The following is a 19,358-nucleotide window of genomic DNA, read 5'->3' on the forward strand; positions in this document are numbered from 1 at the left end:
CGCACCTCCTTTCAAACTGAGAACGCATTCTCATCTGGAATACGCCTAGGTCCACGCCTACTGCCCTTAACCAACCTGCGCTCCCCGAAATGCCATGGTCCGGTCGAGTCTAGACTGTCTCATCCGCGGAGACACATTTTTCTCTCGCGTGTTTTTACAATTTGAGGCTTCAGTCGTATGTGATATTTGCATTCAGCAGCGTAGTAGTTAAAGTGGTACCGAATGCGTTGTTTTATGTTCTGTGTGTTGCCCTCACTCCAACAGACCGCTACAGTAGGAAGATGGCGTCGGAGGGAGCGAGCGGGGAACAGCGTCCTCCGATACAAACACTGGCAACAACAGTGCTTGGAAGTGTCGAAGCGGTAAGACCTTTTTATATTATAGCCAGGTCTATATGTTTCTATATTTTCATGATTCGTTTTGGAATAAAGGCACCGGGCACAGGAACAATGAATACAGAAAGACGGTGCATTTCTCAATGAACCTGTGTTCATCTTGAAGCAACAGCAAGATGTTATTCTTGTGATAATGTAGCGAACAGCAAAACAAAGGTTCTCAGATTTTTTTTCTCCAAATAGACTACATACATATGATCCAAGTCTCTTATGAGAATTAAAATCAAAGGAATTGGGTTAATATATTTCTCACACCTCAAAAAGCTCAGTCTGTTGGCACGGCCGATATGGGCAAGCGTAGTTGGCTATAAAGCACTGATTTGCGGTGTTGTAATACAGTTGTTACAATGTGGTTACAACTGTGGTTTCAATGTGTAGGCTACTTACATTTGAAACACAATTTAGGCTATAGGTTTGCACTGGCTCGTCTTCTGAATAGGCTACGAGATAGGGCGCTGCTTTTGAGATGGCTGTTCAATGCACAATGCTGTAATTCTTCTCTATACATCAAAGCTCTAAGTTGAAACAAAATATGTTAATGGTTGGTTTGTGCTTTGTGTCATTGTGGCTTTAATGTGAATATATTGTTATCTGATGTAGCCTACATGCAAATTTGCGTTTGAAAAATATTGCCTTTATGGTTAGAAAAGAAAGAAAGCTATCCTATGAGGACCCCCAAACCAAACCACTACAATCCAATATTCAGCAGCACTTGTCTGAACATAAAGCATAGGCTATTTGCAGTCAAAAAACTTTTCCGTATTCTGTAGGCCTACTAATACTTTAGATTTGACCTGTGACCAATAGAACAGTATTAGAAATGTTGAATCTTAGTGAGTGTTTGTTTGTCTGCAGTCTCCTGACTAATCAGGCTGAGTTGCACTTGTTTACACTCATCTATCTGGGACTTCTCACACTGGCCCCTCGTCTTGCAGACAGGCAGGTTGCAACATATGTGCCAGGGCAGCAGCTTGCTACCCCTCTGTGCAAATTAATCAATATTTTGCCCCGCGGGAGGGGTCCGTGGAACCTTTCCCTGTTCGTGGTATGCTTGGATAGTTCCATGTGCTCTGTTCAGTCAGACCATTGCTGTCTATCGACCAGTCAGTCAATTCATGCAGAATAGGCACTGGGCTGGCCAGTCTCCCATTAGCCACTTGACTTTACCATGAACTACGCCTATTCTATATATGTTTATATGTAATTGAGCATTTCTAAAGCATTTGCATATTCTTATAGGGCACAGGAAATACAATAACTGTTCTGGGTTTGAGGTTCAAAGGCTATTGAAAATATTGACCGGAAGATCCCCTTGGGGTGGGGGAGCGAGACAGGCAGGTAGCTGTTGAAATGGGAAGAAGAGAAGAGATGTGGGTGGTGGTAGAAGAACAAGGGTCGTTCCACCTCAAAAAGCACATAAGAGAGGAGTTTCCACACCTACCATCTCAGATTGTTCTGAAATCGGTTGTGTTGTTAGTTGCACATTTTTTGTATTTTTTTTTTATTGCACCCAAATTGGCCATTTTAATTTATAGGATTTAGATAATATTCAATAAATATAGTACCCAACATCAGATTTGGACCAAACTTCTTCCTACCAATGAGTAAGACAAAAAAATGAAACCCACCTACGGACACCCCACACCAATCAAAATCGAATCAAATTGTATTTGTCACATGCGCCGAATACAACAGTTCACCTTACAGTGAAATGCTTACTTACAAGCCCTTAACCAATAATGCAGTTTTAAGAAAATGCCCCCCAAAAATAAGAGATAAGAATAACAAATAATTAAAGAGCAGGAGTAAATAACAATAGCAGGAATATATACAGGGGGGGGGGGGGGGGGGGGCGGCAATGCAAATAGTCTGGGTAGCCATTCCCACCCTAACAAGCAGTATTCAGTATCAGTTCTGTATGTTTCACAAGTAGTATGATGATGTGGTTTGGAGTATTGCTTCTCCATACTATGTAATGTAATTGTACCCCTGCACAAATCGACTCTGTACTGGTACCCCGTGTATATAGCCAAGTTATTGTTTCTCATTGTGTATTTATTCCTTGTGTTATTATTTTTATATTATTTCTCTTTTTTCTGCATTGTTGGGAAGGGCCCGCAAGTAAGCATTTCACTGTTAGTCTACACCTGTTGTTTACAAAGCATGTGACAAATACAATTTGATTTGATTTGCTGTTCCTGCTATACCGCCTCACCATTTTATCAATATTGCTGGTCTCCTTGTGTTTATTACATATTATACAACGGGTGGGTCTAATCCTGAATACTGATTGGTTAAAACTGCATTCCAGACGGTGTCTATTCCACAAGTTGCCACCGGCTAAATCTATGACGTTAAAATGCCTATTTACTCTGTTCCATTAGACTGCCAATCCACTGTCTCATCAGCCCAGCCAGGTACTTTATAAACTTGATCTCCACTATAAAAAGCATCTAGACATTATCTCACATTTCTTTTAGTCTAACATCTAGTTTTCAACAGCGGAGATTTGTATAAACCTTGCTGTTTGTCTCTCCGACATTTCAACATTGTTTCAATATTCAAATTCAATCTCCTGCTGTCCCATAGTAATGAACGTGTCGGGAGTCAGGATGAGACAGACAGGCAGAGTTTCTCAGCCAGTCGAAATCATTAATCAGCTGGCATAATTTGAATGGATATATACAAAAAACATTTATTGAAAGAAGGTAAAACGAAACGCAGCTAATTTGCAGTCTTTCCAGCTTTTCAGTTCTGCTACCGCATGGGAAGCGGGACCGGAGCGCCAAGTCTTGGTCCAAGAGGCTTTTAAACAGCTTCTACCCCCAAGCCATAAGACTCCAGAACATCTAATCAAATGGCTACCCAGCCTATTTGCATTAACCCCCCCACCCCCCTCTTTACACCGCTGCTACTCTCTGTTGTTGTTGTCATCTATGCATACTCACTTCAAATTCTCTACCTACATGTACATACTACCTCAACTAACCGGTGCCCCCGCACATTGACTCTGTACCGGTACCCCCCTGTATATAGTCTCACTATTGTTATTTTACTGCTGCGCTTTAATTACTTGTTACTTTTATCTCTTATTCTTGGCCGTATTTTTTTAAACATCATTGTTGGTTGGGGGCTCGTAAGTAAGCATTTCACTGTTGTAATCGGCACATGTGACTAATAAGATTTGATTTGAGTTTGAAGTGGTTGTGTTACTGTAGCTGTGTTGTTGGCTAGCTCCTCAGAACAACAGTGTCCTGACAAGTGAGCACATTTTCTATGCCAGGCAAAATTGTACCTCATTAACTCATTGTTATGGGTGTATCCAAATAAATGTCACTAGAAAACAGCTTAAACATATGCAAATGCAGCTACTTTGCTGTTATTCTGGCTGCACTTTTTGACATGACTGTAAGCTAGCCATAGTTGGCTATCTAGCAAGCAAGGGATAAGAACGTTGCCAGCCAGTATGGCAATAGAACATTTAGCACGAACACTGGATCATGTCCATTGATACAGAACAAAAAGACTGAACGACTTGGTCGCGTCCATAGATACAGAACAAAAAGACTGAACGACTGGGTCGCGTCCATAGATACAGAACAAAAAGACTGAACGACTGGGTCGCGTCCATAGATACAGAACAAAAAGACTGAACGACTGGGTTGCGTCCATAGATACAGAACAAAAAGACTGAACGACTGGGTTGCGTCCATAGATACAGAACAAAAAGACTGAACGACTGGGTTGTGTCCATAGATACAGAACAAAAAGACTGAACGACTGGGTCGCGTCCAAAGATACAGAACAAAAAGACTGAACGACTGGGTTGCGTCTCTAGCAACCCTAGTGTAACGTTCGTCGTGAGGAATGGACCAAGGTGCAGCGGGTTGAGTGCTCATAATTAAACTTGTAATGTGAACACTTATAACCAACAAAACAAGAAAATGATGAACGCCGAAAAACAGTCTTTAAGGCAACATACAGCAATACAAGAACAACCTCCCACAAAACCCCCATGAAAACAAACTCCTAATTATAGGACCTTCAATCAGAAGCAATGATTACCAGCTGCTTCCAATTGAAGGTCCAACCCCAATAAACTAAACATAGAACTACAATAGACTAGACAGAACATAGAACTATACTAACATAGAACAATACAAAAAACCCCGGAATACATAAACCAAACACCCCTCTACATACACATACAACCCGAACCATATAAAACAAATACCCCCTGCCACGTCCTGACCAAACTACAATAACAAAATAACCCCTATACTGGTCAGGACGTGACCCCCAGATTTGGGTCAGGACTATATCTTGTGGAAGGATGAAATAGTATGAATAAATTAATCCAAATAACGTTTTTAATGAAAATTTTTAAATAATTATTAGAATATGTTGCTAACCCGTTGTATAAAAGTGATAATGCACTCGAAGCCGGTGTTTGGAGGATATATTGGCACAGTTTGCCAGCCCTCGAATTCGTCTTGGGCCTAACAACACGCATGCCAATATATCCTCCAAACACCGGCTTCTCGGGCATTATCACTTAAGAGTGCAACATTTCCTTTGCAACTTTAGGTCGAAAACCAATACATTTGGCACATGATGAAAGTAAATTGTGTGATCGCTCTCACAATTCAAGTCCTCCATGAAAGCAATTCAGTTTGACCTTCTCTTACACTTTTAAAATAATGATTTTTTCCAACTTCATATTCATCTCCAGCACCACCCCAACATCAACATATGTGAAAATGGCATGTTTCTATGTTTTGTAGTAAACGAAATAGAGGAAGGTAAGTGTTTCCAATGATATCATCAACCAATTAGTAGAAAATTAGTAGACAATTATTAGGCAATTAGTAGGCATTGCCTACTCATAATTGGTTTAAATCACATGATGTACACCGATGATTTCATTGGAAACACTTATATTCCTCTATCTAACATAGAAACGTGCAATTTTCACATAAACTCAGCAACAACAAAAAAACGTCCCCTTTTCAGGACCCTGTCTTTCGAAGATAATTCGTAAAAATCCAAATAACTTCGCAGATCTTCATTGTAAAGGGTTTAAACACTGTTTCCCATGCTTGTTCAATGAACCATAAACAATGAATGAACATGCACCTGTGGAACGGTCGTTAAGATACTAACAGCTTACAGACGATAGGCAGTTAAGGTCACAGTTATGAAAACTTAGGACACTAAAGAGGGTTAGGGTTAGGGTTCTGCCATGGCCAGCGAAGAACCCAGATCTCAATCCCATTGAGCATGTCTGGGACCTGTTGGATTGGAGGGTGAGGGCTAGGGCCATTCCCCCCCCCAGAAATGTCTGGGAACTTGCAGGTGAGTTCCTGCAAGTTGCCCACTCTGAGAAGAGTGGGCAAGAACAACCAAATCTGGTGCAGTCCATGAGGAGGAGATGCACTGCAGTACTTAATGCAGCTGGTGGCCACACCAGATACTGACTGTTACTTTTGATTTTGACACCGCCTTTGTTCAGGGACACATTATTCAATTTCTGTTAGTCACACGTCTGCGGAACTTGTTCAGTTTATGTCTCAGTTTGTTGAATCTTGTTATGTTCATACAAAAATGTACACATGTTAAGTTTGATGAAAATAAATGCAGTTGACAGTGAGAGGACGTTTCTTTTTTTGCTGAGTTTATGTTGATGTTGGAGTTGCGCTGGAGATAATGAATATGAAGTTGAAAAATATTTGACAGTTTCCTTTAATCTGTGTCCAAGAAACGTCCCCTTTGTGTATGGTTTTTTTCCCATCAAAAAAGGTCTGGATTAGTTACTGTTAGACTATTCCTGGTGAACAAGCAAACCATTGGGCTACAGCAGTTAAAATGGTTTCCATGTTATGGTCTTCAATGGTAAAAGTCCCAACACACACTGTATAGTGTTTTACAATGGTAATGGTATTGGGTTGGGTTTGATGGTAAATATCATAATATATACTGTATATAGAGCTTATTCATGATATTTATTTTTGTTGAAAAACACAATACTGCCATGCAATGTATCGTTTTGTTAGGGAAGTCCCTAGCCCATTTCTCCATCAAAGTTTTGGGCTTGTAGGAAAAGTCAAAGTGATAGCCCTCTGAGAGCTGCCACTTATTGGACCATTCAAGGGGAGTTGGGTTTAAGTATTAGGTTGCTAAGAGACGGACAAACTGAATTGCTTTCATGGAGGACTGACTTGACTTGTGAGGATGACCACACAGTTTATTTTCATCATGAGTAAAATCTATTGGTTTTCTATACAAAGTAGCACACTAAAATGGATAATAGAGTTTGATGGTATAGCAGGAACAGAGGCATCCAGTGGTCAAAATCGGGTACTTCCACACTTCTTTATGGTAAATAATGCAAGCAACTTCAATGAAAAATGTCTCTGAACAGGGCGAAAAAAACATCACCTGATTCACAGGGGAATATATTACATAGTATGAAGAAGCAATACTCCAAGCCACAGCTTTATACTATACTTGTCAAACATAGAGAGTTGATACTGTATACTGGTTGTTGGGGTGGGATTGGCGTGGGGTGTGGAGGGTCCGTTGGTGGTTTTTGACCAAAAAATTTCTTACTCATTGGTAGGAAGATGTTTGGTACAAATCTGATGTTGGGTAATATATTTATTGAATAGGATCTGAATCCTATAAATTAAAATAGCCAATTTGGGTGTAATTAATTAGCTTAAATTTCAACAAAATGATGTTTCAGGAATGCCAATCTTACCTGTTTCCAACCACAGGAACGATTTCAGAACAATATGAGATGGTGGGTGTCATGGCTTGCTGAAATGACATGGAATGACTCAGAAGGCAAGAAAAGCAAGAGAAAGTAAGAAAGTAATGGAAGGGGGCAGAAAGAAAGCAAGAGAGAGATGGAAGGAAGGAGGCCAGAGATAGAGCAGAGTGAGAGAAGGAGAAGGGGAGGGGGTATGTACACCGGAGACGTGTGATTCAGTTGGCATAGCTCAGAGTACCGTGTCAGCCAAGCCAGCCCAGCTCTACTGAGCGCGTTCAGTGCACACTGCACTCCTTCCCTTGCTTTAACGGCCCGGAGGCTAGTTTACACTTAGCGTTCAGCTGAACAGGTGCCTTGAGGACAGCACATCAACCAACTATCCGTCCTCTCCAGTAATAGGGGTCAGATCTTTTGACCTGTTTGGGCTAGAAGCCGTTTTCTCTGTAGTAATGGTACAACCATGATGCTAACGAATATGCACTCTCCTTTTTCTCTAGGGACTCGGAAACAATGGTATAGCGAAGCCTTATCATTACAACAATTATTATCTGGAATAAGTTTTTCTAGGCTCATTGTGTTCCCAAAGTACAACTCCTGGTGGCACAGCAAAATATTTAGTCGCATTATAGAGTCCTGCCTGCAACACCCTCTTTTGTTGGCCCTTGGTCAGGGAGTTTCTTTTGTGAAGGGCCCTTGAGGACCGATTCACTTGGTTTAGAGAGGGGTCAGAGGTTGATGAATGGTGGTGGTAGGGCCACACTGGTCAGCGATACTTGCCTACCTGGTTAAATAAAGGTGAAATAAATAAATAAAAATACTGGTATCGTCACAGCCCTAGTTTCTAAGCATATGCAGTAACATTTTCCAATGTAACAAAAACACTTGAGGCCTTAAAGCTTGAAGCTGGTCTTCAGTCTTGTCCTCTTCAGTGTGTCCCAATGGGAAGTGACATAGTCCTGATTAACTCCAGTACAGTGAGGAGTTAGCTGAATACTAGCCAGGCTCCTGCCCTTTGCAGGCAGCACAGCACACCACGTCTGCCTCCCAAATGACCCCCTATTCCTTATGTAGTGAACTACAAGGGCTCTGGTCAAAAGTAGTGCACTATATAGGGAATAGGCTACCATTTGGAACTTAACTCACGGCTCATGGAACAAATTAGCCTTAGCTTCCCTCACCTGCTCACTGTGCAGAAATGCAGGAGGGAGAAATGCCACCCGAGTACATTGACGAAGACCGGGGGCCCACTTGACAGCAGCGTGTACAGGCTTTGGTTGGGATAGTGTCATGCAAGCCTTCGAAGACTTCCAATTCTCCAAATGGCTCACTGGCAGCAGCACAGCATGGGGAGAATGCTGCGTAGGGGTTGGGAATTCATTTGAAAGCTTGAAACAGAGTGAATCAATCGCTGGATTCTTCACTTTTAACCCCATCCTGGCTTGGTTGGGGCTGTTCTGAAGGAAATAGAGTGCCATACTTTCTAAGGGCTTCAATCTTACTGTAACTTGGTTTACTTGCTTGCACGACTAAAATGATTTTACAAATCTATATTAGACTAAATAAAACATGTATCAATTTCTGGCCTATAATTTACACAAAAGTTGACATACCGGTATCTCAAGCCACTAGAGTCTTACGATGTCTTGTCATCCAGACACAGTATGTGAATGCCTAGTATTTAGGAACACTTTGAACTCCAGCAGCCTGCTGAAAGACCAGGCTGGTTTCATAGGTTATATATTCTGTCTGTGATTTAATGGATCTTTATGAAGGAGGCTGCTGGATCGATGATGAACATGGACAAACATTGGCAGGGATTCAGAAGAATGATAGACAATCACGTATCTGTGGCAGGGTGATTGAACGTCACCAAATTGAACAGGTACAAACACATCTGCCTTAGCAGAGATAAAATAGAATGCTTGTGACTAGAGGCTAGGAGTTCGTCTCCCTCCCTCTCCAGATTTTATTTTCCTTTATTGTTTTATTGAACAAATTGCTGAGCAAAAACAAAAGCTCAGCTGAAAGAAATTAGAATGAAAAATGGAATTGGATGTTCTTCTATCTCCATCCCTAACAAACACAGCTGATTCATCAAATGTCATTCTAAACAGAAGATCATGATTAGGTGATTATTGGAGTCAGGTGTGTGACACCAATCAGGCCCTCCAGGACTGGAATTGCCCACCCCTGTATCTAGTGCTATAAGAGAGGGTTTCTCTGCAGATGTTCTTGCCAAGTAACTTTATCACCTCCAATCTTATCTCAGTGCATCTTTCAGCCTGTGAGGTTGCATCATTTTCATTGTACACCTATATGAATTTAGTTAAGCTCCCAATATCATCTTAAGTTGTGGAAGGAGGATGACCAGACAAGTTAGTCTTATTCAATCAGAACAATGAGTCGTCAGTCTGTCATCTGTCAGTCAGTTTGATACTGTCGTCTCTATCATGGAATGTAGACTAACCAGAAGCAGCCACCGTTCCAATGTTCTCTCTCCTCGCCAAACACTCTACCGGTAAACCCAGGAATGTATAGCCAGCCATTTCTCAGAGAGGTTGGAAAAGCTTTTAATTGATTGATGACGCAAAAGCAGAAAGTGGTCTGGTCACTCACAATTACCGCCATCCTACTTCCCAAACCATCCGTTGTCCCTGTGGGTCCAAATGGCCAAATCAGATTTTAATGATGTGGCTAAATGTAGTTGGACCTTAATGGCCTCAATGTACAGCCAGACATTCAGCATCATTTTAACAAGCCTTAATGAGACCCATCTGAGGAGTGTTGTTAGTCATCATGCACATTTCTAACTCTACTGTTTTGTTGCTGTTGATGCAGTTTGCAGTAAGTTGGTGCTCTGAAGTTTCATGTCCTTCTTTGCCAAAACATTTGTCATTTCCCTTGGATTTGATTACAAACATGCATATTTATGAGTGTTTTCTAAAAACAGAGTATAATATTGTCTGGAGAAAAATGTGTGTCCCAGCTATATTTCAAAAAACGTTTTTAATACATCTCTCACTGTTAATAAGTAAGATTTATTTATTTGTGTGTGTGTGTGTGTGTGTGTTGTAGAAATGTGAGTTTAACATGGATAATCTGAGCAAGCCGGAGCTCCTGACTCTGCTCAGCATCATGGAGGGAGAGCTGGAGGCCCGGGACCTGGTCATAGAAGCCCTGAGGGTGAGTCTGGACCACACACACACACACACACACACACAACACACACACACACACACACACACACACACACACACACACACACACACACACACACACACACACACACACACACACACACACACACACACACACACACACTTGTATTCAGCATCTACTACAGTGTTTACTTGTGTGAGATATGGATGATAGTTGTGTACACATATTGTTGTGTTTTGAACTACGTGGCTCTAACACAGTTCTGTCATGTTTATACTAGAAATGGTATTGTGGCCGTGTGGCATTCCTCAGACAGGGCTTGTAGCTCAGTGAGATGTTTCATCCCACAGTAGTAAACATGTAATGAGTGTTGAACTAAGCAGATCTGCAGGTGTGCCACTCACTACTTTCTCAACGTGGATGAGATTTCAGATCATGGCATGTAGATAATGTGGACGAGGTTATGTGAACAGATGAGGTTTTACATTATGGATGACAAGGTTACTGTATGTGGATGGATGAGGGATGAGGTTGTGGTACAGATACGATCGATGATGTGGTTAAAGTGGAGCCAGTTTGCATTGAGGTTACTAGCTGTCCTCCTCGGGGCTAAGTAACGAGTTATTTCTGAAACAACCTTTCAAGACTCTCTCTCTCGCTCTCTCGCTCTCTCTCGCTCTCTCGCTCTCTCTCGCTCTCTCGCTCTCTCTCGCTCTCTCTCGCTCTCTCTCTCTCTCCCCTCTCTCGCTCGTTCTCTCTCTCTCTCCCTTCTCGCTCTCTCTCACTCTCTCTCCTCCTCTCTCTCTCTCTCTCTCTCTCTCTCTCTCTCTCTCTCTCTCTGACTCTCTCTCTCTCTCTCTCTCTCTCACTCTCTCTCTCGCTCTCTTTCTCGCTCTCTCGCTCTCTCTCCTCCTCTCTCTCTCTTTCTCTCTCTCCCCTCCTCTCTCTCGCTCTCTCTCTCCTCTCTCTCTCTCTCTCTCTCTCTCTCTCTCTCTCTCTCTCTCTCACCTCCTCTCTCACTCTCTCTCGCTCTCGCTCTCTTCGCTCTCTATCTCTCTCTCTCTCTTTCACTGTCTTTCACTCTCTCTCTCACTCTCTCTCTCTCTCTCTCTCTCTCTCTCTCTCTCTCTGCTATATTTAGGTCAGAATCAGCACTAGTGCTCCACTTTAAGTTGCCACTTTGAGGAAAAAAAATGTGCTTTGTCCTTATCGACCTGACTGGCATTGAACAGTGTTTTCTATTTTTTCTTCTCCTTGCTCCTTGCTTCGCCTTGCTCCTTGCTTCTCCTTGCTCCTTGCTTCTCCTTGCTCCTTGCTTCTCCTTGCTCCTTGCTTCTCCTTGCTCCTTGCTTCTCCTTGCTCCTTGCTTCGCCTTGCTCCTTGCTTCTCCTTGCTCCTTGCTTCTCCTTGCTCCTTGCTTCTCCTTGCTCCTTGCTTCTCCTTGCTCCTTGCTTCTCCTTGCTCCTTGCTTCTCCTTGCTCCTTGCTTCTCCTTGCTTGGCCTTAGAGAAGGGATCATCAACTAGATTCAGCCGTGGGCCAATTTTTTATTGAGCAGACGGTCGGGGGGCCAGTTGTCACGTCCTGACCAGTGAAAAGGGTCATTTGCCATAGCAGAATGGTCAGGGAGGTTGTTTTGTGTGTTTTGGGGTTTTTTGGTTCTAGGGGAATTTGTTCTAGTTTTCTATTTCTTTGTTTCGTTTTCCATGTTTGGCCGAGTATAGTTTCCAATCAGAGGCAGATGTCTTTCGTTGTCTCTGATTGGAAGCCATACTTAGGCAGCCTGTTTTCCTTTGGGTTTTGTGGGTGGTTGCTTTCTGTTTAGTATGTGAGGATACCTGACAGAACTGTTTGGCTGTCGTTTGTTTTTCATTGTGAAGTGCTTTCATTCAAAATAAAAGATGAGCACTCAACACGCTGCGCCTTGGTGTCTTCATACGACCCCTGTGACACCAGTACATAATGAAAAAATATATTTTTAGACTGCCAATTGACCACAAGAAGCCTAAACAGATATAATATTTGACTAAAACATATTAATTTCAAACCTTGATTACAATATGGAATATTGTCCTGCGTAGATTGCCGTCTTTCGGATGGGACGTTAAAACGAGTCCTGTCTCTGTGGTCATTCAAAATCCCATGCCGCTTATTGTAGGAGTAGGGGTGTTCACCCCGGTGTCCTGGCTAAATTCCCAATCTGGCCACATTCCATCATGGCCACCTAATCATCCCCCTCATTCCTAATTGGCATATATCACTCCTCACCTCTCCACCTGATAGCTGATGTGTGGTGAGCCTTGTGGCACAAAAATGGTGTCCGTGCATCACTGAGGTGGGTGCAGCTCATTAATGGTGGATGAGGTGAGTTTCCCCCTAAAGAGCTTTTAGTGACTCAGTTGGTAGAAAAGTGCTAAATAAATCCAATCAATTATTATACATTTTAATTATTTGTGTACGATCACACGTCTCTCTATAATGCTGGTGAATACTTAAGAACAGATTTCCTGGTGTTTTGACAGTCTTTTATGCCCAACAATGACATTTTGTTTAGCTCAGAAAACTTGGGGGGCCAAGTTTCCGCCCGCGTGCCGCCAGTTGGGAAACCCTGCCTTAGAGGCTGTGCAGCTGTGCTTGGTTTAGATCTACATTATACTACACCCATTTCTCATTCCCTCTGTTTCTCTCCCTGTCCCTTTCATTCTCTCTCTCTCTCTCTCTCTCTCGCTCTCTCTCACTATCTCTCTCTCTCTCCCTATCCCTTTCATTCTCTCTCACTCTCTCTCTCTCACTATCTCTCTCTCCCTTTCATTCTCTCTCTCGCTCTCTCGCTCTCTCTCACTATCTCTCACTATCTCTCTCTCTCCCTATCCCTTTCACTCATTCTCTCTCTCTCTCTCTCTCTCTCTCAAAATAAATCCCTCTTTACTGCCGTTTTGACTGTACCAAACACAAAGACCCTGATGTTCTCTCTGAGATAAGGAAGCTTAGCGGTTAACAGCATTGGGCCAGTCACCGAAAGGTCGCTGGTTTGAATCGCTGAGCCGGCAAGGTGGAAAAATTGTCCATTCTTCTCTTGAGCAAGGAGGTTAACCCCTAACAACAACTGTGATTATGACGTTGATTAAGGCAGCGCATTTCTCTGATTCAGAGACGTTGGGTTAAATGCGGAAGACACGTTTTTATTGAATGCATTCAGTTGTACAACTGACTAGGTACCCCCCTTTCCCTATACAACTGACTAGGTACCCCCCTTTCCCTATACAACTGACTAGGTATCCCCTTTCCCTATACAACTGACTAGGTACCCCCCTTTCCCTATACAACTGACTAGGTATCCCCCTTTCCCTATACAACTGACTAGGTATCCCCCTTTCCCTATACAACTGACTAGGTATCCCCCTTTCCCTATACAACTGACTAGGTACCCCCCTTTCCCTATACAACTGACTAGGTATCCCCCTTTCCCTATACAACTGACTAGGTATCCCCCTTTCCCTATACAACTGACTAGGTATCCCCCTTTCCCTATACAACTGACTAGGTATCCCCCTTTCCCTATACAACTGACTAGGTATCCCCTTTCCCTATACAACTGACTAGGTATCCCCCTTTCCCTATACAACTGACTAGGTATCCCCCTTTCCCTATACAACTGACTAGGTATCCCCCTTTCCCTATACAACTGACTAGGTACCCCCCTTTCCCTATACAACTGACTAGGTATCCCCCTTTCCCTATACAACTGACTAGGTATCCCCCTTTCCCTATACAACTGACTAGGTATCCCCTTTCCCTATACAACTGACTAGGTATCCCCCTTTCCCTATACAACTGACTAGGTACCCCCCTTTCCCTATACAACTGACTAGGTACCCCCCTTTCCCTATACAACTGACTAGGTATCCCCCTTTCCCTATACAACTGACTAGGTATCCCCCTTTCCCTATACAACTGACTAGGTATCCCCCTTTCCCTATACAACTGACTAGGTACCCCCCTTTCCCTATACAACTGACTAGGTATCCCCCTTTCCCTATACAACTGACTAGGTATCCCCCTTTCCCTATACAACTGACTAGGTACCCCCCTTTCCCTATACAACTGACTAGGTATCCCCCTTTCCCTATACAACTGACTAGGTATCCCCCTTTCCCTATACAACTGACTAGGTACCCCCCTTTCCCTATACAACTGACTAGGTATCCCCCTTTCCCTATACAACTGACTAGGTATCCCCCTTTCCCTATACAACTGACTAGGTGTCCCCCTTTCCCTATACAACTGACTAGGTACCCCCCTTTCCCTATACAACTGACTAGGTATCCCCCTTTCCCTATACAACTGACTAGGTATCCCCCTTTCCCTATACAACTGACTAGGTATCCCCTTTCCCTATATAACTGACTAGGTATCCCCCTTTCCCTATACAACTGACTAGGTATCCCCCTTTCCCTATACAACTGACTAGGTATCCCCTTTCCCTATATAACTGACTAGGTATCCCCCTTTCCCTATACAACTGACTAGGTGTCCCCCTTTCCCTATACAACTGACTAGGTACCCCCCTTTCCCTATACAACTGACTAGGTATCCCCCTTTCCCTATACAACTGACTAGGTATCCCCCTTTCCCTATACAACTGACTAGGTATCCCCTTTCCCTATATAACTGACTAGGTATCCCCCTTTCCCTATACAACTGACTAGGTATCCCCCTTTCCCTATACAACTGACTAGGTACCCCCCTTTCCCTATACAACTGACTAGGTATCCCCCTTTCCCTATACAACTGACTAGGTATCCCCCTTTCCCTATACAACTGACTTGGTATCCCCCTTTCCCTATACAACTGACTAGGTATCCCCCTTTCCCTATACAACTGACTAGGTATCCCCCTTTCCCTATACAACTGACTAGGTATCCCCCTTTCCCTATACAACTGACTAGGTACCCCCCTTTCCCTATACAACTGACTAGGTACCCCCTTTCCCTATACAACTGACTAGGTTTCCCCCTTTCCCTATACAACTGACTAGGTATCCCCCTTTCCCTATATAACTGACTAGGTATCCCCCTTTCCCTATACAACTGACTAGGTATCCCCCTTTCCCTATACAACTGACTAGGTATCCCCCTTTCCCTATATAACTGACTAGGTATCCCCCTTTCCCTATACAACTGACTAGGTATCCCCCTTTCCCTATACAACTGACTAGGTATCCCCTTTCCCTATATAACTGACTAGGTATCCCCCTTTCCCTATACAACTGACTAGGTATCCCCCTTTCCCTATACAACTGACTAGGTATCCCCCTTTCCTATACAACTGACTAGGTATCCCCCTTTCCCTATACAACTGACTAGGTATCCCCCTTTCCCTATACAACTGACTAGGTATCCCCCTTTCCCTATACAACTGACTAGGTATCCCCCTTTCCCTATACAACTGACTAGGTACCCCCTTTCCCTATACAACTGACTAGGTATCCCCCTTTCCCTATACAACTGACTAGGTATCCCCCTTTTCCCTATACAACTGACTAGGTACCCCCCTTTCCCTATACAACTGACTAGGTATCCCCCTTTCCCTATACAACTGACTAGGTTTCCCCCTTTCCCTATACAACTGACTTGGTATCCCCTTTCCCTATACAACTGACTAGGTACCCCCCTTTCCCTATACAACTGACTAGGTATCCCCTTTTCCCTATACAACTGACTAGGTATCCCCCTTTCCCTATACAACTGACTAGGTATCCCCCTTTCCCTATACAACTGACTAGGTATCCCCCTTTCCCTATATAACTGACTAGGTACCCCCCTTTCCCTATATAACTGACTAGGTACCCCCCTTTCCCTATACAACTGACTAGGTACCCCCCTTTCCCTATACAACTGACTAGGTACCCCCCTTTCCCTATACAACTGACTAGGTACCCCCCTTTCACAATACAACTGACTAGGTACCCCCCTTTCCCTATATAACTGACTAGGTACCCCCCTTTCCCTATACAACTGACTAGGTACCCCCCTTTCCCTATACAACTGACTAGGTACCCCCCTTTCCCTATACAACTGACTAGGTACCCCCCTTTCCCTATACAACTGACTAGGTATCCCCCTTTCCCTATATAACTGACTAGGTATCCCCCTTTCCCTATATAACTGACTAGGTATCCCCCTTTCCCTATATAACTGACTAGGTATCCCCCTTTCCCTATACAACTGACTAGGTACCCCCCTTTCCCTATACAACTGACTAGGTATCCCCCTTTCCCTATACAACTGACTAGGTATCCCCCTTTCCCTATACAACTGACTAGGTATCCCCCTTTCCCTATATAACTGACTAGGTATCCCCCTTTCCCTGATCACAGCAGTAAGATTTGTGACCTGTTGCTACAAGAAAAGGGCAACCAGTGAAGAACAAACACCATTTTAAATACAACCCATATTTATGTTGATTTATTTTCCATTTTCTACTTTAACTATTTGCACATAATATGACATTTTAAATGTCTTTATTCTTTTGGAACTTTTGTGAGTGTAATGTTTACTGTACATTTGTATTGTTTATTTCACTTTTGTTTATTATCTACTTTGGCAATGTTAACATATGTTTCCCATGCCAATAAAGCCCTTAAATTGAATTTAATTGAGAGAGAGAGAGAAGGAAGGAAAAAAATATGCTAAAAGAGAGGTGATATGGGAGAGAGAGAGAGAGAGGCCCACATCCTCTGTTCAAGCAGGATGGATGGTGTGCCAGAGAGGATTAGGAGAACAAAACCCCTCAAATCGCCAGAACGAACACCGTAAAAAAGCTTCATCTGGAGACCAGCTGGCTGCGGGCTAGCACCATCGATATCAGACACATAGACAATACTCCTGTTCTCTTTCAAAGCAACTACGCTACAGTACAAAACACCAGACGACCCAAACCTACACCCACTCCCTCTAATATCGTCACACATTTCATACAGACCTCTGAAATGTTGTCCAGACAGATTACAGTGGTATCTGAGTTTGTTTGTGGCACTTGGGCGTTATTAATAGGCTTTGGTGGTGTCGATTAATTAGCGTGTGGCTAAAGCAGGCTGAGCCGGGCTATCAGGTTTCACCCCGGAGAATAGAAGGGGCCGTAAACAGATTATCCAAACGAGACCAGTCACATGATAAGTACAGCAGCAGCATAGCCCTCCCATTCTTATGGTGGCTGAGGCTCAGTCTGTCAGTGATCAGCTGTCAACAACCAGAGTTTTGTCCAAAGTAGAGTAGGAACTGTTCAACCACTTGATCGAAGACTGGATACATTTTGTTAAGATGTTCAAAAGGCACTCGCACATCTGAGCTGTCTTTGTTGCAGTTGTACGGTAATAATAAGATGAGTAAAGAGAAAAAACCCGCACACTTTTGGACATCTTCAGTAGGCACGGCATGTCAGCCAGATGTTAATCCAACACATTACCTTTGAATCATTTTAGAGTCCTCCCTGTGTCACTTACTTTACTGATCAGTGACAACTGGATGGGTGAAAACTGGATGGTTGAGTACTTGATTTGACCCATGCAATCCGCTTAGATCAGTGATTATCTCACAGAAGTGAGGAAGGAAGCATTTTACAGGCTAAGTATTCCACCAGGGCACGGGTACAGCAGCCTAGGCCTATATTCATTCCGCCCACTACTGACTTGGTTGGTTCATGGTCATGAGTAACCTTGCTCTCAACAACAGAGCTGCATGTGATCTCCTGTATGAGTGAGATGCTTTGGTACCCTTATCCTTAAGCCATTGTGTAGTCAGCTTTTATGCATGGAATAACAGAATGCCCCAAGCAACTATGGTTTCTTGTGTCACGTTATATCTAATGATCTATGCTATTTAAGGCATGGCCTGTTGCTGGGAATTTTTCCTACAATTCCTCTCTCTCGCTCTTTATGGACAGACTGGGTGTCTACAGAGGCAGATCTACCCTGGTCTTAAGTTATTTTAACCCTCCTCTCTCCGCCACACATTAGCAAATTAGCATCGAACCACCCAACCATCCGACCACCCGACTCCGCTGTCTGCATAGCAACCAGACCCCCCTCGTGCCTAGCAACAGAGCCCTCGTGAAGCTTTTTGGATGGTGTTACACCCCTGCTGAGTGCTGACTGACATCGCCTCTTCTGATCGTTAAAGCTTTTGAATAGCCGACTACTCATTGTACCAGCTCCCCCCACATCAGAGGAAGTGGGATCACCCGTCACTCCACGTCCCTGGGGGGCTTATTTATTCTGACTGTGATAAGGGGGAGGATTTAAAGCCCTGTCAGGCTGAGAGACAGGTTAGTCTCTGGAGACTATGGAGTTGAGAGAGCATGTCCAGGAGAGGCAGGCGGGCGTGGCCAGGCGGTCTCTCATCTGTCTGTCTGTGTCGTTGATCATGTCCATGTCCATCTCCCTCTCCTCTCTCTTCCACTTTCTATCCATCTCCCTCTCTTCTCTCTTCCACTTTCTATCCATCTCCCTCTCCTCTCTCTTCCACTTTCTATCCATCTCCCTCTCTTCTCTCTTCCACTTTCTATCCATCTCCCTCTCCTCTCTCTTCAACTTTCTATCCATCTCCCTCTCCTCTCTCTTCCACTTTCTATCCATCTCCCTCCCTTCTCTCTTCCACTTTCTATCCATCTCCCTCCCTTCTCTCTTCCACTTTCTATCCATCTCCCTCTCCTCTCTCTTCCACTTTCTATCCATCTCCCTCTCTTCTCTCTTCCACTTTCTATCCATCTCCCTCTCCTCTCTCTTCCACTTTCTATCCATCTCCCTCTCTTCTCTCTTCCACTTTCTATCCATCTCCCTCTCCTCTCTCTTCAACTTTCTATCCATCTCCCTCTCCTCTCTCTTCCACTTTCTATCCATCTCCCTCCCTTCTCTCTTCCACTTTCTATCCATCTCCCTCCCTTCTCTCTTCCACTTTCTATCCATCTCCCTCTCCTCTCTCTTCCACTTTCTATCCATCTCCCTCTCCTCTCTCTTCCACTTTCTATCCATCT

The 19,358-nt window shown here is 43.5% G+C and overlaps 1 protein-coding gene across 3 annotated transcripts in view; it reads left to right on the top strand.

The window, feature by feature from the left end:
* Positions 1 to 19,358, top strand: part of LOC106561548 (cortactin-binding protein 2) — a 112,824-nt gene continuing 93,466 nt past the window's right edge. Inside the window, exons 1-2 of one of the 3 annotated variants that reach the window (XM_082957390.1) lie at positions 1 to 362; positions 10,243 to 10,350. In XM_082957390.1, coding sequence (XP_082813516.1) covers positions 282 to 362; positions 10,243 to 10,350 — 189 coding nt within the window. In that variant the 5' untranslated portion in view covers positions 1 to 281. The remainder of the gene's footprint in view (positions 363 to 10,242; positions 10,351 to 19,358) is intronic. The other 2 variants (XM_082957391.1, XM_082957392.1) reach the window with 2 other exon arrangements.

The sequence above is a fragment of the Salmo salar genome, chromosome 10 (assembly GCF_965601325.2).
Source record: "Salmo salar chromosome 10, fSalSal1, whole genome shotgun sequence".
Classification (NCBI taxonomy): domain Eukaryota; kingdom Metazoa; phylum Chordata; class Actinopteri; order Salmoniformes; family Salmonidae; genus Salmo; species Salmo salar.